Source organism: Ptychodera flava, chromosome 10 (genome assembly GCF_041260155.1).
Source record: "Ptychodera flava strain L36383 chromosome 10, AS_Pfla_20210202, whole genome shotgun sequence".
NCBI lineage: Eukaryota > Metazoa > Hemichordata > Enteropneusta > Ptychoderidae > Ptychodera > Ptychodera flava.
In genome coordinates, this window is record NC_091937.1 from 33,353,391 (window position 1) to 33,377,573 (window position 24,183).

Here is a 24,183-nt window from a genome sequence, read left to right on the forward strand (position 1 = left end):
TTGACAGTGTGGTCAACACTTTCACTGTCTCATACCCGTATACCAATCATATGGTCTAACTTTGCCAAAGACAACAGTGGAGTTGCACGGGACAACAGAGGGTCCCTCAAACCTGAGCAATGCATTATTCATACACCATCTAAATTGTGCCATCTCACATCCTGCGGTTTTAATTATCTGGAATTGGTGCTTTATGACTCTGCAAATTTTCATTGTAACGAAGTTGCAATGTCTGATTTTCCACATCAAGATACTATGCAATCAATTTCGCTTGGTTATGGAGAGCGCCCTCAACGCCCAATATGTGATACCTCAAGATGACACAAAAATTAGTATTGAAAACCACAGAAACTTTGGCTCATATCTATTTATCGTCAATCTGTTGTCATTGTGAAAATTAAAATTAGTGAATGTGTAACTTGTTGTCAATAATACCATAGTTCTTGTTATTCATATGCAGTGATGTACAGTGAAAATCTACAGCACATCATGACAGGGGATGCCCAAATTAATACTCAACATCATCATTGTTGTTGCAGCGGAGTGTATTCTCCCTTGTATACATCACTGGTCGATTTGCACTTTTTGACAGCTTATTACTATTTAAACAAAAAAGAAGTGGATTTGAGCAAAAATTCTGTGAGATTCAAAACTAAGATATAATGCATTCAGTCCTACCGGTACTTCTCAAATTGTCCATGCAGGTTATCATTTGGCGTTTATTCAGAACAATTTCATTGATACTGTTTGACTATAATGGTGGATGAAATAAAACGAATTGGTATTCTTAGGATCTGATGCCCAGCTATAGTTTGAAAATCCATTTTCTTAGTCATAAGCAATCAGTTGAGTAAATGTTTCACTGTACTCCTGAGAGGTTTGAAATTCCACATTAAATGTCAAGGGTTAACATGTATGTTATGGAAATAACGGGCGACGTGCTGACCATTCACGTTTTTATATGGGCGCGGGCGAGAGGAAAGCCAAAAATTAACAGGCGAGGCGTACTGAGACCTGTTAATTTTGGCTTCTTTGCCCGCACCCATAAATAAACGTTAATGGTCATGCGGTCTATTTCAAATATATTATCAACAAACCCCTAAAAACTTCAAAATTTACGAAAATTTCCCACGTGAATGACAATGGGGCCCCAGAACTTGTCAGTGAGTAGTGCGCACGCTGTAAAATTTTTGCGGGGACTTTTCAAAAAAATAAGTCTAAACTTGGTCCACAAGTGTTCCATTTTAATTTTTTGATTGATTATGATCTTTGTACAAATTACAATTTACGTTTTAGCTGAAAAGTTAAGATGTTTACGATATTATTCATAATCAAGATCACATAAACAAACCATTACTGTGTATTTGTGGTCGGGTCACATGGTTCAGCTCGACCAATTAAAATGCAACAGACAGAGCATGGTATTTAAATGGTCTATAACAGGTGGAAGAGATTAATTGAATTAGTTTTCAGTTTCCCCAGCCATGATGACAGGTACATGATGAATCAGAGAAAAAGACAGTTTCCTTTAAATATTGACAATTTTTATTGTTCAAGTTCCACAACAGCACACTGGATTGGTGAATATTTGCTTGGGGTATGTCAATGTATAAAAAGTTTACAGACAGGCTTTTTTTTTTTCCCAACAAGAATTTGTTTTGATCATGCACATAAACCATTCGTTGTTGCCAGCAGTAGCCAGTGATCTCTGCTGTAGAAGAAATACACATGGAGTTTGAGAAAACCTGAAATTCTAAATAATATTGTATATACATTACAAATCACTGCATAAATCAATAACAATGGCATACTTGATGGTACAGTTGCTGTTTTTTTTTGTGTCGTCTTTGGTTCTCACAGAGATATGTTAGAAAAGATCATAAATTATCCAACTTTAGCTGCAGTATAAGTGCTATGAATTGGTAGTACAGTTTTTGTGGCTATTGTTAAGACTGAATTTGCCACCTTGTGATTTTACAAATAAGACTATCTATTCAGTTTTCTGTGTCAAATGCCTGGAGCATGTATACTTCTGTCTACACTTACAATCTTTATCAGCGTAAGGTGTTAAATACTTGTACTATCAACTTTCGTAATTGTGTTGGTAGATCACATATCTATGAAGTTACTCCACACACCTTCACCAGCTCATTACACCTTCCACTAAAGGCAACCCTCTGAGTCAAAGATAACACCGGATGTCCTATATTTGACCTCACTCAGCGAGTATGTAAACTATTGACTGAAAATATTAGTTCTTTAATACTGTTCCTTCAAAGTTTTATGATTGCCAAATAGGTCAAAGTCACACAGGTTGATACACTCTGAGCGGAATGTATCATTTAACAGAGTAGTAAGTTCATAGGGGTGTTCCATTCTCTTGGGGGTTGAATGAGCTATCTTCTTCACAGTTTTTACAACTTCTCAATAACAATAGCAGAAGCTCCGCCACCACCATTGCATATGCCAGCCAGTCCTTTTTCTCCTTGCTTCAAGTTGTGAACCATGTGACCAGTGATTCTTGCCCCTGACATACTGCAAAGGAAAAAGAAGACATGTACAAAGGTGGTTACAAAATGTATACACTCTTGTCACAATTACAATCAGAGTGTATGGCATACTTCTTTGTACCATGAGTACATCATTCTATATGTGTTGTGCTCGCCTCTAGAGGGCGCTGTCCGCAATGTTCAGAAGGTTGCAGACTGCCAACAATGAGAACATGACCCGACACCAAATACCAATGACATAATATTACAGTAATGTTTTACTTTGAATTGAATAAAATTAAAGTTTCGAAGCTCGTGTATCTGTGACATATCATGAGCAATTCTAATCAGCAAAAAAGTCTCCAAATGTCAACACTTTTAGTGTAATATACATATACAGTAATGCATGTATCATGAGTTTTTCAACTCGGCATGTATTACTGAAAATTTGCAATCGCTTGTATTGGCAAACATTTCTCTCTGAAGTGACAAAGTTTTAAAGTCCTGAAGCAAATATACATTTCAGGGGCAGTGAACACTCTCTCAGCAAACATCGACTGCAATTAGACATGCTCAGTCCATTGGCAAACACTTACCCAATCGGATGTCCAATGCTCACAGCGCCCCCGTTGACATTGACCTTTTCTGGGTCAATGTCAAGCATCTTGACATTGGCCAACACAACAACAGAGAAAGCTTCATTGATTTCAAACATGGTGATATCATCCTGTTTCACTCCTGCCTGCTTCAATGCCTACAAAATACAATTTATAAATCAGAGTTCAAACAGACTTGAAAGCTATTTGGTCTTCTCAAAATAATAGTCAATTCATAATGAGGTCAAAGTTCCATTACTAGTATGCATAAATAATAATACAATTTTTTAAAGGCTTAGAATTTCATGTTACAGGAATGAAAGAATCGGAAATTCGCTATCATTGACGTTGTGATTGAAGCAATAAAAATTACGAGGGAAGATCCAATTACAACTGAAGCATGACACTGAACACACAAGCAAAAAGACTATATTTGTCAAAATTTCTCTTTGCACTAATTGATGTTGCACAGGCAATGCTGTATTAGTAATACAGCTACAATCAGGATTGGAGCCATTCCAGTATGGGAGTATATATTTCAGCTTGTCCCTCAACTTGAAGTTGTAGCTGAACACAAATATTGAACAGTGCTATCTCCTTCAATGTGACTATGTACACATCTAACCTTGTCTCTCATCAACTAGTAGAAAGCCAAAATGTTAAACATTTTTGTTATACTGTTAAACGATAAATGGCAAACTAACTTCTAGTCTGTGTCTAAGTTACTTGGTTGACTTGCTGACCAGTTCTTACCTTTGGCATGGCTACTGCAGGAGCCGTAGGGAAGTCAATTGGAGCAATAGCGGCATCAGCAAAACCTGAAAATCCATTCATTCCATGAATAAATATTTTACATGAAGAAGTTTTCAGTACATCAGAAAACAGGTCTGGGTGAGCAGTATAATAGTACCACACAGATATGAGAGACAAGGAATATTTCAATCACTCTGAACTCTATTCAAAGACACAAACAAATCACTTTCTAATTGTCATTCCAGATACCTCTCAGAATGCACTTTGTTTAGAAGTTTTACGAAAACTATAATGCACCTTGGGGACAGATAGCCAGACTCTCAAACATTTACAATATTCTTTTGGCCTACCACTTGTTTGGCTTAATTTGAAGCTTATGGGATGAATCAAATTCTCACCAGCTTCGTTTTATGAATATCTGGAATTTTATTTCTCCCAGAAGAGATAACACAGGGATGGTGACCACTTTGAATTTCAAATATCGTTAAATATTGGGTAATTTATCTCTCTTGTACCAAAATGGGCACAATGACCCCTGATTTTTTTTTATTTTGAAAGGGAATGGTTGAAAGTTTGTTTGAGCAAAGTTTGAGCAAAGGTTTAATCTTTCAATTTCAAGGTGTATACTACCTTTACAATGGCGCGACTGTAGCAATGATGTAATACAAAAAGATTTTAAAATTCCAACAGTATGCCGTTGGCTTAATCTCAAAGGCAAAATGTTTTAAACAAGTACTACAAACTTTTAATGTCTATCTAGACTACACATTTGCTGGAGGGGAGTTCAACGAATTGTTTAAGTCTTACCCAGAATCCTAGCCAATGGCTTGACTCCAAGTCTTTCAGCTGCTTCTGCAGTCATCAACACCATAGCTGCAGCGCCATCGTTCAGCGTGCTGGCATTAGCTGCCGTGACAGTGCCACCTTCCCTTTGAAACACTGTCTTCAGGGAAGCAAACTTATCAAAGTTGACTTTTTTGTACTCTTCATCTTCGGAGACGACAACTTCTGGACCTGTTTCAGAGACAGTCAAGAATTTCATGGATGTTAAGTGAGAAGATTTTCACCCGGGATGTTTGCTTATGTTAGAGTTATCATTCTATGGACAGACTACAAATCCTAAATTCACTTCTCCATCAAATTACCTAAGCTACATGAAATGTGGTAAAACCATATTCTTTCCTATGGTAAATTGGACCTTTAGACTGCAGTTGGGGGGCTGCCAAGGATTGACAAAAGATTCCACTCCAGAATTTATTTCCCCACACTCTCCTACTCAGATTAAAAGTCAAAGAATAAGCCTGGAGAGAATACCTTTGATGTTTGTACATAATGCCTTCATAGGCATAAGGCAACCCCAAATTTTAAACTACAGAGAAGAAGTATAATGAAGTTGTCATTGAGGATACCGTGAAGAAAAGTAAACACATCTATTTGGATAAGCAATGAACAAAACTTACCCCTCCTCTGTGCTATATGGACAGGAACGATCTCTTTTCCAAAAACACCAGCCTGTGTTGAAAATTGTACAGTATACAGATTTTAAGTGATGTGGTATTTCTTTGGAAAATGGTGTACTGCACCTAACACACATATACTTGTAGAGTAGACATAGCACAACACAAGTTACATCTGATCCAACTCTAAACATAGTTGTACTTTAGTTGTCGTATCGATTCTACCAGGTGTCTGCTATATAAATTACCACACATCAAGATAATTGCTGATAGATTTATGATCATTTTATGAAACTTTGAATGTCTGAAATCAGTTCACATTCGACAGGCAAAGTTCAACGTCAAAGTTCCTGCAACGATCAACATGACCAGCCTAGTTTCCAATTCTATCACACGCATGTATACACACAAGCACATACACACAAGCATACATGTACGCACGCACACACACAATGAAATGACCACATGTTAACCATTGCTAGCATAATATGAGATGTGCCCAAGTATTTCACTGTCCACTCACCTCAGCTGCTTTTCTACTGTTGGTGTAAGATTTGATGGCATATTGGTCCTGCTCTTCACGACCGATTTGCATATTTTTGGCTGTGTTCTCTGCACAATTACCCATGTGTATTTTGTTGTAAACATCTGTCAGGCCATCTTTTACAATACCATCCTACAAAAAAGTCAACAGAGATTGGGTTAGCACAAAATAACACTAAAATTTAAACATTTTAAAAACTGTAGTCTTTAAAACTCAATTTCATGAGAGCTTTTTGCAGTTTGTGTATTTCTCATCTGAGGTACCAATTTATAACCTTTACTCAACACCTTCAAGTACAAAAAAAAATTTCATTGTTTCCATAATTACAAATTAAACACAGCGACATTCTGAAAAAAATCTGTCCTTCTTTTAATCATGCACAAACATTCAAATGATTGATTTTGCTCATTTTCATTTACAGCACGAACAGAATTTGAAAGTTCTGAGCAAATACCTGCAACTGATGTCCACCATACGCTGGGCATCTCTGTTCATCATGAATGGTACATTTGACATGCTCTCCATACCACCAGCAACCATTACATCCTGAAACAAGACAGGCCACAGGAGGTTTTTGATACAGGCAACCCATTTTCATTGACTATGGGCATTCGTTTGCCACTTTTTTGGCAAAGTTCAAAACGCCAAATTATTTGAGGGTCTACTTAACTGACTAGTATGAAAATTTTGACTGATGTAATGTTAAAAGGCAGTAGATTTGTCCCTTTGAGATCAACATATCATACTTGACATCTCTGTATTCTAAGTAGTGCACTGTACCTGGTGTCCGCACATCAGACTCTGTGCTGCCATCATGACTGACTTCATTCCAGAAGCACATACTTTATTGATTGTTGTACACGGTGTGGCTAATGGAAGACCTAAATGAGTCAATGGAAGTAACATCATGTCAATAGATTTTGTTTTGGCTAATCATCTGAACCTCCACGACTGTACAGTGGTTGAGTTAGAACGTGTTCAACAGCAAGTTTACATTCACGCAGTATGGTAATTACATGAATGGAGGTGGTAAAGTATCATATGGACGTCATTTTAAGACTTTTATTTGGCACAGTGAAATGGTAAATAAACTGCACAAGTGACTGTATTATAAAGAATACATTTCCAGCACTGGTGTTATATCATAAAACCTATGTTGCTATATATGCCAATGTACTGCACTTAGTTTTGTATGCATACCAAACGGGAAATAGATTCTCGGCAGGAGTTGTATTATATGTCTTGAAGTCCATCTTGCTTACATCTATTGATTGACATCATACTCTGCCATAGCTGTGTCTCTCTTCCATTACCCTAGCTTTATCTAACTTACCAGCTCCAAGAGCTGCTTGTCTGGTTGGTGCCTGTCCTTCACCAGCTTGGATTACATTTCCCATGTACACTTCATTCACTTCTTCTGCTGCAATTCCTATTCAAAACAAAAACAAAATAACATTTGTCAACAACTGAATAAAACACACTAATAACATTTGTACTAAATAACTTACTTACAATGCTGGCACACTGATGTGATCCTTTGATCTCATCAATTAGGTCTAACCCTTTGATTTCTCAGGCAAAACACACCCTCTTCTATCACACACACATTGGATGGGGGAGGGGGGTTGGGGAGGGGTAAAGGTAATGATTTTAAAGTGTTGCGAGATGTATAGTCTGAAAGCTGTGGAAAGTAATTCCTGTTATAGTTGACTGATGACAAACATAATACAAATATACCCAACATGGAAGAGGCGTATCCGGGCACAGTAAAACACTGGATACTTTGTTTATTGACAGACTAAAATTTTCCTTGAACATTGCTTGTTGACTTCAAAACATGAGCCGGTACAGAATTTTAAACGTATTGTGACTGACAAACCTTCTATCTTAGTTACACATTTTCCCCCTATTTATCATAAACATTTTTTCATGAGCAAAGAGAAATATGATTTTCTCACATTTGAAGGTCAAGTTGGACATGGTTATCTGTACCTGCTTTATCAATGGCTCCTTTGATTGCAACGGCACCAAGTCTCGGTGCAGGCACAGCTGCTAGTGAGGACCTGAACGATCCAATGGGTGTCCTCACAGCACTCACTATCACTACATCCTGGAGAGACAAAAATTACAAGTCACATGACACAGATTATGTTAGCATTTACTGGTATTTCATATTCAAAACTGTCACCATCCCTGTGTTGGGAAAAAGATTTTTGATAAGCTTTGACAGTGGAAATGTTTCTTACTCCAAGAGCCTTAAAGGTAGTGGAATCGATCCCAGGGATCGAGTTTGCTCTAGTCTGTAAGAGGATTACGAAGGTGTCATAGCCTTTTGTTTTCCAATAAAATTGTAATCTGGTAAGTAAATTTCCTGGCAAGACAATCTGACACTGATGCCTTTAAAATAAACCCCCAACCAATGGTAGATCAAAAGTGAATGGTAAAATTTGAGAGTCCGAATATCCATCAAATAGGCAGATTCTACCACAATGAGTATTGTTTGAGTATGCAAATCAACTGACAAATCATCATCAATCAAGAATAATTCATTTGCCTAAAATTGTGCATTATGTAGTATGTCTTTACTACTTACATTCAATCCCCTAACAGTGCTGAAACTTCGACCTACGACCTTAAAAAAGAGAGCAAAATCAAAAACAAAAGTTACAATACAGTGACTGACATGTTTGCTAACAATTACTTATGTAATACCACTCAATAATGTAACTGCTTACACTCAAATTTTGGTGTTAAAAGACTAAAGACATGTATAACAACACTCAAGTTCTGGACTATCGAAAATTTGTTGTCTAGTTTTAATTTTTGCCATTTATTTCTCATGATCACTATGCTTTCCAAAGCTACGTACTGGTAACATGGCAGGATAAGAACTGCATGTAAACTCTGCAAACAGTCCCTTCACAAAGACTGTGCTTTGCCATAATCAGCAGTACTTTAACAAATGGTAGAACCACTAAGTGATGACGTCAGAGGAGTGTGTACTTACGGAAATTAGATCAAAGGTTATGACCTCATTTCCATAAGTATACACTCCTCTAAAAGGGGTAATAATTATTTTGGGGCAAGATCAAGCAATAGGGGCTTGGAAACTTCGGATGGAATGATTGAACAGAAGGGTCCCAATCTTCACTTTGTTTTCTCTTAATGTATCATCCTAAATCAATCCCATATTCTCCTTAGCCATCCTGATGCCTGTTGTAGAATGGAGCAAGAGAGTAGTTATTCATTTGTTCATTTACTATGTACCAGTACCCCTACCGGGACATGAACTCTGCATCTTTCGCAAGTGAAGTACTACCTATAACCTGTTCGCCACCAGAACAAGTTAAGAGTGGGGGCTGAAATATTCCATTATAAACATAAGGATGATAAAGCTATGCAGGAACTGGTTGATTTATGCTGTTCATTTGTAATGACTTTAAACTGATTTAGGCATTTGGGTTTTTTATTCAGTATATGGCCTAGCATTTATTTCAGTTTTTTGGTTTTTTTTCATTTATTTATTTTGCTGGTTTATTATTGTTCTCATATACTTTCATATTATTTGTTATGTTTGCAGTTTCTCCAAGAACTATGGTTGTTGAGGGTGTTATATATATGCTGAATACTTTGTGTCTGGTATTTTTTATAAAATTTTGTCATGTTTGCTGTCTTTTTCACAGTACCAAGGATATGTGTTGACTTTTTGTCATAATGCAGCTAAGGTTTCTAAAAGTTGTTCATCACTCAACAGTGTTTTTTGTTAGGCCGGTACCCCGGTAAATGTTACCGGAGTTCCCCAGTCATTTTACGGGGTTCCCCTTGGTATATCTATGAAATCAATCAGGGACAGTAGAAATGTTACCGGGTTCCCAAATCATTTACCAATGTTCCCTAACCTTAGCAAAAACATCACTCAATATGTATGAAAAGCAATATTTCACAGCTATAGTAAAAGATGTGAATGACAATCATTGAAGATGTCACAAAAATTACAACACAGAAATTGCTGTTGTTGACGTAGTGAATGAATTACAACAGTGCATAAAATCAGCTGTCAATGTCTTATGTAGGGTGCATATACTGTCACTCGTACTGACAACTCATTTCTTTGTCTGGTTCATGCCTTCCCAGTGTCACACATCAGTGGCGACCTCCTAAGTAGCAAACTTTGGCATGTCATTAGGTCTTGTGTCGTCTTTTAACAATATCTGCACAAACAATGGTGTGATTTTTGGTTGGTACAAAAGGTACAATGCAAATGAAAGCATACAAGTGTTTTGTATGCTTCCGTCATATCTATTGCTATTTGCATTTGAACGTAGGCTGAATTGTCTTACGTAGTGTGCTGTCTTTGGTGACTGCAATGTTGAAAAGGGATGAATATGGCCATTGCTATCAGGTCAGTTTGTACATGAGAGCAAATTTGATATATAAAGTGTCAGATATGAGACATCTTACCAAGAATGAGATGGAATAATTGCCACGATGACAAAAACTAACCAAGCCCTTACTCTAGAATGTGTGTGTTGGTCTTCATTTGCTCAATATTGTGAAAACTATACAGTCGGAAAATGTGGAAGTGATTTGAAGTATGTGAAAATTCATTTTAATTTTTTTATTAGGCAGTGCCACAATTACTGGGCATATGTCATGAGTGTAGCAATGTTGACGTCATCCCATAGTGGTTATACCACTTTTAAATAGTGTCACTGTCCTATAATCTGTAGCCCTACAAGCTGTGTACTATTGTTCCATCATTCCTATACAGCTTTCAAGAACTAACTGCTAGTCAATGTACCAGATGAGTATATGGTGACATTACTGTTCAACATGAGTGCAGAATGAAAAATGGTAATAGTCAAAGAAGACTGCAAATTTTGCACACTTTAATAAAACATGGAGGTAAGGGACGGACCATTAGATCTTGGGAGGGGGTGGTCAAAAACAGAAAAAAAAAAATTTTCAGAGCAGAAAGTTAGGAAGAAAAAAATCTTCAAACTAGTTTGCAAAATAAAAAAAAAATAAATAAGAAGACAAAGGCGTAAAAAAAAAATCTGCAAAAGTCTTTAAAATTTTGAATTTTTTTTAGATTTTACCGACAGTAAGCAACTTTCTGTATTTTTAATACATCCTCCCGGCACATTTTTAATTTTAATTTATACATTTAGAGTGACTGTATCCTTATACTGGAAGTTGTGATTATCTTATCTTTTCAGGACTTTTGTATTCTGATCACTTGAAAATTATGAAATTATAGAGCCTGTTTTCTACTTGTTTCCTGCGTACAAACCAAGCAGGTACACTAGTAAAACATTGAAACTATGGTATGGTTGTCAAGACAGAAAGTTGTATTTGCCTTATAAGATCAAGGTAAACAGATGCAGGCCACATCAGTTTCATTTTTTTCACAGCATTTTATTACAATGATGAATGCAAGAATGGGTGAACAAGTAGAAACACGTCAATAATGATAAAACAACATATCAAGTCATTATGTATTATTTTGCTTTTAAAAAGGCATTTTCAATTCTTTTTTCTCAAAAAACAGCCTCAAATAACAACAGCAACACATGTTTTAACATTCAACAATACACTACGTAGAATGCCATCTATCCAACAAATCCCAACACAAAAACACATAAAAGGGTTGAACTTTGAAAGTTTCTCGATAGCAAATACTGAATAAATCTGCATGGTTAATCGTTTTTGTGTAGCAAATTTCAAAGAAATTGGACAAGCCCTTTCAGAGAATACAGATTTTTTGACCATGAATGGCATAAATTGCTCAAAAAGACAAATATTGAAATTTCAAGACATCTATACACATCCAATCAATTTGGACATGCTACTACAGAGAAATAGATGTTTTGATCAAAAAAGGGCAACAATTGCTCTAAAAACACAAATATGCAAATTTCACTATATTATTTAGCTTATTTTAGCTTCTCAGCTTGTCAAAATCAATTGTAAATCATGAGATATGCATGATGTTTGGTGGGGTGAATGTAGGCATTTCACCACGCAGTAGAAAGGGAAGCCAGGAAACCAAAATAGTCAATTTTCAAAACTATACGAAGCTACTGAGGAGCAAGAAGACCATGTTTCAGAGGAAGATGTGTAATCCGAAAAAATGCTCCCAAAGTGCCACCAAATAACACCATTTTTATCTCTATTTTTCAAAAGCTCCAACAGCAGAGGGGGGAAACCCCTCTCCTGACCTCCCCCGCAAAATACTCCCCAAGTGCCACCAAATAACACCATTTTAATCTCTATTTTTCAAAAGCTCCAATGGCAGGAGGGGGACACCCCGGCAAAAATACTCCCCAAGTGCCACCAAATAACACCATTTTAATCTCTATTTTTCAAAAGCTCCAATGGCAGGAGGGGGACACCCCCTCCTGACCTCCCCCGCAAAAATACTCCCCAAGTGCCACCAAATAACACCATTTTAATCTCTATTTTTCAAAAGCTCCAACGGCAGGAGGGGAACACCCCCTCCTGACCTCCCCCCGCAAAAATACTCCCCAAGTGCCACCAAATAACACCATTTTAATCTCTATTTTTCAAAAGCTCCAACAGCAGCAGGGGGACACCCCTCTCCTGACCTCTTCCCAGTGACCGCTTGCGTGGCCGCTTGTGGTGCTTGGCACCACATGTTTGCCCTCTTTATCTTCAGACAGCGACGAACGAAAAAAAAATTATAAATCTGAAAATTTACTCTGAAAAAAAAATTGCACAGCTAATCTCAATTGGAAAAAAAATTTCAGAAATTTACAATAGTAAAAAAATTTTCACAATTTCATTGTGACCACCCCACCCCCTCCCAAGGTCTAATGATCCATCCCTAAAGAAAAGACTCCATGACGGTACGCGTACGAACTACGCATAAGTCTACAGACTGCATATGGAAGCAGTTCACAACGCCAGGCAAAACCTCGAGCTGCAGCATCACTGTGCTTAGCACCCCAAAACTCCAAATATACTAGTATTGGACAGCCAACACCACAACATGCATCTGCTCTAAGGTCATGACTAACTTAGTAACTAGGTCACCAATCTGACTGAGGACAGGATAAAACAGTCACCTGTTTTCATATGCCTCCTGAGGCATATTTACTCACGTCTATGGGGCGCGTAGGTGCAGAGCGGAATTTTAGAAAACAGGTGACTGTGGTCCAGTGTGGACAAAATCACGATTGCATACTGTCCCTTAGCCCTACGAGTATGGCGAGAGTGTCCGGCTTTGGCTACGCCGCCTCCGAGGCGGCGTAGCCAAAGCCGGACACTCTCGCCATACTCGTAGGGCTAAGTGTCCCTGTGCAGTGCGAGAGCGTGGTGACCGGCCGCAGTCTCCGAGCTCACTTTCATGCAAAAATACTAATGAAAGCGTTTCTGAATATCACAATCAAATCGTAGATAAAACTAAGAGAATACCTGAACAGTCAGAATATTTTGGAAACAAACGAAAACTTACTTGTCGTTTAAACTGCGAACACAGGATTCCCCTCATGTTGGCCGCCATGATGACCTCACCGAGACTGCGCACTGTGCAATGTTATATGTAAATTATGCAAATTAAGAACCAGGAAATTGATGCTGTCAGACAGAACGTAACTGTTCATGTCTCACCACGTCTACGTCGCCGTATAGATCAGGCTGACGCCGACGTCATCGTATAGAGCGTATTTAGTAAATTATGCTCAGTTGTGAGTCATCCAAACACGTCGGCGCACATCATGATCTGAAATAAAACATTACGATACTCACAGCTATATAGGCAGTATCGCTACACTGTACACTGCAGATCGTGTCATTACACCAGCCGACTAGCAACTTCTTGAGACTTCAGATCATGGCAGATTCACCGGAAAGAATGTCCTCTCCGGGATCTGATGCATCGTTTTCAACCCCAGACCCCAAAACCGGTGTTGTGTACCAACTTCGAGACATCAACAAGCGTCTGGTCGACGCCTGGCAAGATTCATTCAGTGAACATAAAAATGTCAAGGTAAACAAGCATCTCCAACATTTTCGTTTTCAGTTTTGACGAATTTGCACGTTCCAAATCATTGCAAAGTGAAAGTCATTCCTATCTTCTTGATCACCCATACACACAACATCCACAGGTACGTATGTTCTTATGTCCCACACCTCTCAAATGAGAAAGATTATTTACTACATCAATACTGTACCTGGAGACTGGACGGGACCTAAGTAACTGTACGGTGACCTGTACTAGGTCGTGACATCCCCGGTACCTCGGTCATTTCATTTGATATTTTATTCAGTATATTGTCTTTCATGTACGTAGGTATCCCATGGCGATATTTTCACGGGAGCTCCTGCAGCAGACGCTATTGTAAGTTCGTGTCATGATTATAGATAGCAAGAATAGTACCTAGGTAGGATTGTTTTGAGCACGATTTGAAGAATTTACATGAAAGAATGGACTCAAAATATCACATTAATTTTCGTATTATTCAGCACTGATATCTTAATACTTTTACTTATCAAGCACACCCCATTCGGTCTTTTATAGTGCGCCGAGGTCAACAGTTTTGATGAATGAGCAACTTCTTGTACGTTCCTTGTGGGTACAGATGCGCAAGTCTATGGCTCGATTTTTTAAACAATATATATCAGCTGCAATAATGCTCCACAGAGGTATAATAAATGATAGACTAGATGAAAATTTATCGTTGGTAAACTGAAACAAGCAAGGTCATTTATGAAGTTGCTAAATTAAAGCATAAACTGCAGTGTGTAAGCTTATTGTCTTTTCTATATTTTATGATTGGAAAAGTAACTATAGAAATGAATACAGAATGTGAAGAAGTAAATTTTTAATCATTGCACAAATATTTATCATGTTGAAATATGGCCTAACGACGCAATTACAAACTGAAGAGTGCAGATCAAAACAGAACGATGCAGCTCTAACAGAACGACGCAATTACAAACTGAAGAGGGTCTGTGTCGTTTTCGGCCACGGTAGAACGGTGATCATTCATTTAATCTATCACGGCAGCCAGTTATTTCTATTCAGTAAGCAAGAATTATGTTTCCAAAATTATGACAGTTTTGTTATTAAATTCTGCAATAAATTCAATGCATACTAAGTTTAATCGACTACATTATTGATTTTTTTAAACAATAATGCAACAATTTGATAAATTTAATATAAATCCTTACATTTTAAAAAGGAGAGAGACAAAAATAATACCAGTAATAGTTTTTTTCATATTTTTTTTTGATTTTATTTAGGTCTCACCAGCAAACAGCTTTGGCTTTATGGATGGTGGTATTGACATGGTCTACTCTATGCATTTTGGATGGCAAATGTTAGTATCAAACTTAATTCCAGACTCTCCACAGCTCACCCCTCTAGATACTAATGGTATGACCCATCTCACCATCAGGAGTGGTTGGTCTGCTGTACACAGTTCTGAATTAGAGTGGATAATGAATGGGCAGTTCTGAATTAGAGTTCCCCATATAAAATGACATGATACATGATAAAATGACATGATACATGTAAGATTTTGATAATATTAACCAGTAGGTCCATTTGAGTTAAATCATATATTAACAAATTTATTTATTTATTTATTTATTTATTTATGTACTTAATTACTTATGTATTTATTTATTCATATATTTCAAACTCTAATATAGATTTGATACATTTTAAAACCATATCTCCATACACAAAAACAGGAAAATTTAAATAAAACTGAACAAAAAGCAGTTTACAGCACAGTACAGGATAAATTAATTGGCAATAATATGCAACCCTGGTTCACTTTTTTGATGTAAATTTTCATTAGAACATTGTCAAACAGAGAATTCACACCATTGAAATATGGATAAGGCATACCCATTGTCATTGTCACAGTTGCTTGAAAAGATGCCACAATTCATACATAAAAAGAATCATCCTTTGGAGATTTTTTTACAAAATTTATTCTCTCTTTTATAACTTTGTAGGCAAGACAGATTACAAGCTCTTATCAGAGAAGAAAAAGATGGGAAATTTGGTGGTAAGTTTGGACTTCTTAATGTTGAAAATGGGCTGTTTTTTATTGCGAAGACATATGATGAACTTTGGACATGTGATCAAATGAATATTTTTTATAGAAAACAACCTTCAATTAGGAGAGATTAGAGAGGAGATGGCAGATATGAACTGAAAATGCTCCTGTGTTTCAGTATATAAGTTTCATCAACTTTGATCAAGTCTAGTCAGATATATATCCCTAAACTAGGAAAGTTATTAAATATGCAAATTAGTAATCAGGTGATCAAAAATACTAAATGGCTTTCAAGAATGTTACATCATAGTATCTTCAATGTACATAGTACATGTATTAAGTTTCATGAACTTTAAACATATTAATCAAGATATAATTAGGAAAGATTGTTAAATATACAAATTAGAATTAGCTGAACTTGGGAAACTACTTTATGTTATCTCACAGTATCTTCATTGTACATAGCAAGTTTCGTCAACTTTAATCAAGTCAATTCAGATATACATCGCTAATTAGAAAATGTCATCAAACCTGCAAATTTGAAATTAACTTTCTTGTCACTGCTCAAGTATCTTTCATGGCTGATATATCTTGTGTGATCAACATTTGTAGCAAATCGTATCAAATTTTGTGCAGCTGTTCTCCATGTATGTTTTTTTCCTAAAATCATTATTTAAGCAAATTAGCAAAAATATGCAAGCCATAACCACCAAAAGCTTTTCAGTTCTTGCAATTTCTAATTACCAGATTTTATCCTTGTACTATCAACCATTCTTGACATATTCTGCCAACAGACAGACAGACTCAGTGCGACATTAGCTCAACACATGAGCTAAAAATTAATCAACAATTTTTATCTCTTTATTTGTTTCTTTATGCTTTTATTTGTGTATTTGTTTATCTAGAACTAATCCATATGAAAATTTAGCATTCAGCAAAAAGCTTTGTAGAGACACAGTCCCTACACTCACACATGAAATGAATGAAAAACACATAAATTGAGGTCAAAAGTGACCAATCAGACTCTGGATCTGCTATTCCATTATTCATTCATCACCCCCATTCTGATGTTACACGCTTCCTATTGACACAACCAGGGTGAAGCTGTCATAATACCAGTATTCAGTGAGGAAACTCCGGAAAGTGAAATGGCACGTCCAAATTGCAATGAAGGAAAACCAATCAAGTATCTGATCTCGGCACCAACAATGAGAATTCCCGAGGAAGTGTCGAAAACATCAAATGCTTATTTGGCATTCAGAGCTGTCATACTCGCTGGTAGGTAACTTCATTATTTTTTACTAACATATTGTGGTTGATAAATTCACTATTTGTGATGCTATGATACACTGAATATAATCATGGTTCTTGGGGTGACAGCTATTGTGCCCCAAAATTGATAAATTTAACTTTTGCTGATATTTTCTTCCAGGTATCTTATAACCATCCGGTTTCATTATATTTTAGTGATTAAAGTGGTAGTCTACCATGAGCTGTCTTACAATTGCATGCATAAGGCATAGCTGGACTGAAGATATATCAGACCTTAACAGTTACATTTTATGGATCTCTAATGAAGATATTTTTGCTCTGAGTACAAGGAAAACTAGGATCAGGAGTGTTGTGAAAAATTGCTGCCATTTAAAGTGAAAATGTAACATTACATTGATGAGAAGGAAATATACAAAAACTGCATTTTACGAAATCATGTTTGTAGTCTGTTTGCTTGTAAATGTGTTCACCTTGTTTGACACTACCAAGTTTTCTATAATCCTAGAAATCAGTTTTATGTTCCTCCAGTTATTAACCCTTTGCACCCTGACCCCCTGGTACTCTATGACGTCATCGGACATTTCCGTCCGAGCCGGGTTCAAAGAGTTAAGTCACTCTGCAAGTTGTACATCAGTGTTTTGTGAAATATCTCCATGTTAATTTCAGTTCAAAAACACAACAAGAGGACGGATGTTGAACCAATCCAACTGTTCTCTGTCCTGGTTTAGCACGTCAGTCGGCAAAATGCCTCCATGGAGATGTGCTGGTCAGGTATGTTTATTCCTTATTTGGCTTGATCATATGTGTGTTATGAGTAAAACACTTGTATCAACCACGCAGGATTCACATAGATTGTACTGTAGTTCAATCTGATCTGCCATGTTTCTATGCTAGTATAAACAATGGTTGTAGAGTCAGCATATTGTAGAAATGTTTATAACCAATGGGCACATCTACTTTCAGATGAAGCTAGCCTATGAAATGTATGAAGTTGGAATGCATAAAGAACTCAGCCATCCTGAAAATCTTGGCATTGTTTGGAGTCAACACCAACACATGTCAACGTCCACAGAAAATTTGTAGCTGAGCGACCTTGAACGTGCCTTGTGAGGAACTCACTCCCTTTAAAAGACAAAGTGTCACCAAATATTGTGTTTTGTTTTATATTTTTGCAATGTCAAGGTCATACAGTGTAATGAAATGTTTTATTTTAAATTGAGCTATCGGACAACTCTAAGTCATATGAGACAGTGCATGGTTCTGTTAAAACTAGGAAAGCTTTTGGACAACTTTGACAGTCATCTGTAAACCAATTTATAATATCGATCTGCCATTTAATGTGTCAGTGATCATGGAGGAGTTGTTTATTTAATTAATACAGGGTTTGAATTTAGATTTCTATCTGACAGCTTAATGTCAATATGACAGCGCCCTCTTGTGCCCAATAGGATACCTGCATCTTGGCTTCGAAAGGGACACAAACTTTTGGTATCATTTTGTATTTCATCCCTGTCAGATTTTTCAGACTTTGTACTTTATCCCTGTACTTTAACCAAGCGGATAAACTGATTTCCTGAAAAATGTTTTTGTGCAATGACAATCCCTTTGTCAACAGTGTGTCAAATTCTCTTATCTGATTGGCTCACCAATGAAACTGGCCAGTGGCAGTCAAGCGTTCGGTGAAGTTGCAAATAGAATGTTCTTTTGTAGATTTTCTATCTCAGATTTAGCAAAAGTTCACCATAGAGGTCTTTTTCATCCTCCATGGGTTAACAAGGTCTGGTTCATTTTGAGAGTTTAGTTGAACATGTTATGATTCTCATCATGACGAATTTTGATAGCTATGGTATGTTTTATGCAGATGTATTACTTGTATCACTTTTCATGATCACACTAAAAAGCAGTATTTACTACTATGTACCACGGCTCTTCATGTAGAATGCAATGTGTGGTATAGTCATAATGACAAACGACTTACTGGCTGGTATCAATCATGCAACATTTCCAGAACAGTGACTTTTCGAAATTTGTACTTATACAGCAAATGTGTAACTGTTTGAACATATAGCTAGTTGTAGTAATTCTATGTAGATTTTTAATGGATTTTCTGAAAAATAATGTATTACTCAGTCAAAACAGAATCACATCCTTTGGAGGTGATCAGTCCCTTCCTCTCTGCCTGTGAAACAATCCTAACTGATGTAGCCATTACATTTTACATGCAATATGTCATAATTTTTCTGTTGTAACATTGAAAGTTTGGATTCTGAATTTCTTGAAGGCAAAGAAAGCTGTTCTCCTTATCAGTCAATGTAGTTTGACTGTCAAAAAAGGACTTGTAACTAACAGCAGGCCACCAATCACACGACAGAACACACAATGGAGGCTTTTGTTTAAATAATTACAATATGATAATTTTAATATAATAATTGTTTTTGTATGACATGGCAGGTATGAAGAATAAAATATGAACATCTGTTACAATTTATATAGCTCTCCAAGGCTTTACTTTTCTGCATCCAAGATAAAAACTATCAGGTATTGCATAGTGTCATTTAATATGCTATTTCGTCCAAAGCTGTCTACAGCTTACATGAATGTCTAAAACTTTTACACATGATTTGTTTTTCCATGATTTGGCTAGTACAAAGCAGTTTCACGTCCTAAAAAACATTTGGCACCAAGAATGGCTTTCACAGATGCTGCAAGCCCCTGAAAATTCCACTACACATGGAAATGACACTTGTTTCACTACTTTTGTTTTTTGTGAATGGCTTATTCCATTCAGTGACCACAGGGGCTTGCAGGATATATTTTGTGAATTTCTCTTCGAGGCCTGGTCCGCCATTTCTGCATAGAGGTCCAGGCAACTATGTTATATTGATGGGGCACAGACATCAACTTGTCTCCTGACAAAAATGAATGATATCGTTCTGTGCCTCACACTCCATGAAGTATATTTGCAGTGACACAGCACAAAGGATCCTTTCATACCTATTTCGTAGTGCACTGATCCAGTTTATCCATTAAAGACAACGGGATCTGTCCAAAGAAAAGGGTGGATACATATCATTGTGCTAGAGACAACATCCTTTCAATTAAACTGTTTCACAAGCTACATCTTAGCAGTGAAATGTTTCGTGTCTTTACAATTACACAAATTACAACAAACTACAAGACTCACAAAAAAATCTTTTTAAATAAATAGATGTATCATATATAAAATGTCCTGTGGGAAAGGTTGGATCTGTTAAAAAGTCTAAAAATACTCATGAAAACACTGGAAGGTGAGAGATATTTTAAAGATGTATAAGCATAGGCCACAGAAACACAGATCTACATGTAGGGTCTATGGTATAAGGCAGAGACTTGAAAGACCATTCACTGTAGAGTCCGTACAGATGTACGCCCACAACAGTCTGGCTTAGTGAGGCCTACAAGCATTTCACAGTGAACTTTGGTGGCTATACCTGCTACAGCAGCTATACTGCACAGCTGATAAGGAGCCATGACAGCTATTCATACATCACCAATACTGACATCAACCATACTGCACATATGAAATTTCAAACTTGTTCATCAATATTCATTTTTTTTAAATAAAACATAAAATACATATCTCCTTTGGACTTGTCTTTGTGTGAGATAATAAAATGTGTTAGTTTCAGCAAATTCTGACGGTGATTTTTAAATATCACATGGATAATAACCCTGAGTCAACAATTCTATATGTTTCATCAATATATAAATATATACATCCAGAGTCGTTAAGTCGCATGTTATTTTTATATTTGCTTTTTTTGTTTGTTTGCTTTTAGGGGATACTAATGACAGGGGGAGAGATGTGGGGGGTGGAGGTACAATGGTTGTAAAGTGTATCAGGAATAGCTGTGACAGTATGTGCATACAGACAAAAGGCATGGCAAATAGCATGATTCTCATTCCATGTTATAAATTTCTCTCTCGATAAAAGGTTTGTTATTAACACTTTGCACCCTGACCCCCTGGTACCCTATGACATCATGCAGACATTTTTGTCCAAGCCGGGTTCAAAGGGTTAAGTAAACTACAAGGGATTGGTATCAGTGCCCATCACAAAAACTGTGAAATCAGTTTGTGTGAGTTAGCCGTTTTCCAGAAGTACACCTACTGAACTGAGGTCAATCCCCCCCCCCCCCCGGTAGAAAAAAAATCACTATTTGAATGAACTCAAGGATTTGTTAAAATACATCTTGCACTATTTTAGATATATCTCCCAACCATTGCACAAGTTGCTTTTGGTGACATTTTTAATGAGGCTGTTTACTAGGCACTAATCTTGCATTTATACTAGGCAATAATACAGGTTTATGGTTCAACAAACTGAAGACAATCTACAATACCACAGGTAGAACAGAAAGCATTGAGACTTACCAAATACTGGAGAAAATCCAAAAATGCATTCTTTTGTTTGAGTGTTGAGACAGAACAGAAATTTCAAATTTCTAAATGAATCAGTAGATAATTACATAAAGATGTCCAATAAATGGCACATTTTGTCATGGTGAAAACTGGCAGTAATTGTTTTCCAACATATTTGCAAATTTTTATGGCTATCACAAAACAAATGATATTTGTCTTGAGCAAAATGATTTCAATTTTCCTGTTCTGTTCTCTTTGGCCACTATAGGAGAGGTCGCAAACAAACATATGGAAAAAGACAGGGAGACTACTGGGAAATTATTCCACTACGTTTTTTCAGAATTTTGTGGTGTTAGCTTATACCAGTCGATTGAGGAATGCAACGAGAACTGGCAGTGTTCAGTCGGATAGAAGAGATACAAAACCGACACCAATACATGTAATATTGAACTATCTATTTAACAATCTGAATGTCATGGTCAGTGATTTCACATTATCAAGGGCAATTTTAATAAAAAAATATGTTTTGACAACTTATAATTTATGCAGACAGACATTGTAAATAATAAATGCATGAGATTATCATTCAGTAGGTATTCTCATTTGACTTGGTCCTTTCTTACTTCATTCAACTAGAAATCATCTCAATAACACTACTTCAACATTTTTAAGATCATGGCGCCATGCTTCATGGTTTTATGTGTATGCCATACACATCTCCCAGATTAGCACCTATGTACATAGGTCTGGGTATCTATGGTATGTGGGTCTGGGTACCAAGGTACATAGGCCTGTGTACCTACCAGGTACATTGGTCTGGGTGCCTACCAGGTACATTGGTCTGGGTACCTAAGTAGGTACAATAAGTCGGGTGGATACCTAATTACATAGGTCTAGATACCTAGGCACATAGGATTGGGTACCTACACTAGGCAAGTCTGGGTACCTGGGTACATAGGATTGGTACTACTAGGAAGCTGGGTACCTAGTACATAGGACTAGGTACCACTGTACAAAGGACTGGGTAGGTATCAAGCACATTGGTCCAGAATGAGAAACACACCATCAAACCCAACAAAAAGGCTTACTGCCAACTGTAGGTTGAGGAAACAATACGCATCAAAACATCAAACTTCAAACATTTTGTTCTGTTTCGAATTGTTTGTACTCACCGACAGATCTGATCAGTGATGTCATTTTTGCACATGTCCAGCAAGTTTTCAGACTTGGCCCTTAAACAAATGTTGTACTTGGAAATGATGACAGAAAACTGGTTCATTTTGTAGCTTTGGAGAGTGTATCATTGCCAAGGCACTCTTTTATACCTAGTGTTGATCTGCTAAATGGTGAAACTGGCATGTTGATTGAGAGGTGTTACAGTATTAGTAACAATGATAGATTGATTCACAGCTCTCCCTGTGGGCAAATTTCTACTTTCTTTTATATTTTAATTTAATTTAATTTAAATTGTATGGCAATTTTTAGAATGAGATTCGACTTCAGATACTTGTTAAATCAGAATAACTTGATGCCATGTGTCTCTGATTTTTGTCAATTCTTTTGAGAACCTGTCTGTACACTAATTATTGCTGGAGTTCAGCTTTGAACATAAGCCTAAATGTACTTTATCACCTGTTTTGCATAAAACATTTAATATGATTGTATTGGACAGATTTGACCCTGTGACCGTTGGTAAACAGAATTCAATAGTAACATGCAGTCATGTAGATTCTTTGTGCACTTGTGAGATAAATGTAGCAGATACACCTGTGTTCATCCCAATGCTGGATTGGCCAACTTGATATCCAGAAAGAGGCTTTGGTCGATGAAATGATGTTTGACTGTCAGTGTTCATTGTCGAGACAGTGATGTTCATAATGGACTTACGTCACCACCTGTGTACTTGCTTGTGTAAGAACATTGTTGTACGTACAGAATTCATAATTAGATCAATCTTGGCATTGTTGATTTTGTTTTCAATTCACAAAGAATGCATCCAAGGGGGTAGATTTTCAGATCTAAACTTTTTAAAAACCTATTCTGCTCTGCTGCTTTGCTGAGCAATTTTGAAACCTGTTTTGAGCAAATAAAGCTGTCACTGCCTTGTTTTTATGAGAAACCGAAAATCTGATTTTTATCCCCATAGTCCAGCAGCCATATAATATTGAATTTGAAAGTTCAACAAATTTCAGGTAATTTGGTTCTCTGGTACCAATAATTTTGTCGTCCTCTTTTCAGAAGAAAATGGATTAACATTTTCCTTGTAAAATTACGCCAAAAAGTTTAATACTTTCAGTTTCAAGGTGTGTGTTACCTTAACCCTTTGAGTGCCAAAGTAAATTTTTGTCCCCTTTATGAATATACCCACGTCAGTTTTATCCAGAATTTTGCCAAAATTTTGATAAAAATCTGTATGTCCATTTGGTTCACAATTATCAAAAAATAACAGAAAAATTCATAAAATTGGTAAAATGTTGCACTAAATTTTTGGCGGGAAAAATTACAGCACTCAAAGGGTTAAATCAGGATATCTGCTTACATCAATTGGCTGGTCAATGGTGTGAACAAGCACAAGTGTATCACGTAAACTGACACAATCATCTTTCTGAAAACACAAGCCTCAAAATATATTAGCAT

At 36.7% G+C, this 24,183-nt stretch overlaps 2 protein-coding genes and 1 long non-coding RNA gene across 3 annotated transcripts; 2 read left to right on the forward strand and 1 right to left on the reverse strand.

The window, feature by feature from the left end:
- Nucleotides 1-1,522: 1,522 nt before the first annotated feature.
- On the reverse strand, nt 1,523-13,441 carry LOC139142567 (acetyl-CoA acetyltransferase, mitochondrial-like). The gene is given in 13 exon segments (XM_070712547.1): nt 1,523-2,535; nt 3,086-3,243; nt 3,839-3,903; nt 4,646-4,852; nt 5,299-5,350; nt 5,819-5,971; nt 6,294-6,319; nt 6,322-6,385; nt 6,620-6,720; nt 7,173-7,268; nt 7,832-7,949; nt 8,433-8,471; nt 13,317-13,441. Coding segments are annotated over 13 exon segments (1,248 nt in total). The 5' UTR covers nt 13,365-13,441; the 3' UTR covers nt 1,523-2,414.
- Nucleotides 13,442-13,517: 76 nt separating this feature from the next.
- LOC139142939 (uncharacterized) lies at nt 13,518-16,709 on the forward strand. The gene is made up of 5 exons (XM_070713135.1): nt 13,518-13,850; nt 14,154-14,201; nt 15,107-15,183; nt 15,830-15,882; nt 16,621-16,709. The coding sequence occupies exons 1-5, from the start codon at nt 13,695-13,697 to the stop codon at nt 16,707-16,709; spliced, it is 423 nt and encodes a 140-aa protein (XP_070569236.1). The 5' UTR covers nt 13,518-13,694.
- Nucleotides 16,710-16,936: 227 nt separating this feature from the next.
- Nucleotides 16,937-19,633, forward strand: LOC139142580 (uncharacterized). Its single transcript, XR_011554421.1, has 3 exons — nt 16,937-17,151; nt 17,812-17,916; nt 18,109-19,633. It is a non-coding gene; the product is annotated as an uncharacterized lncRNA (long non-coding RNA).
- The last annotated feature ends 4,550 nt before the right edge of the window (nt 19,634-24,183 follow it).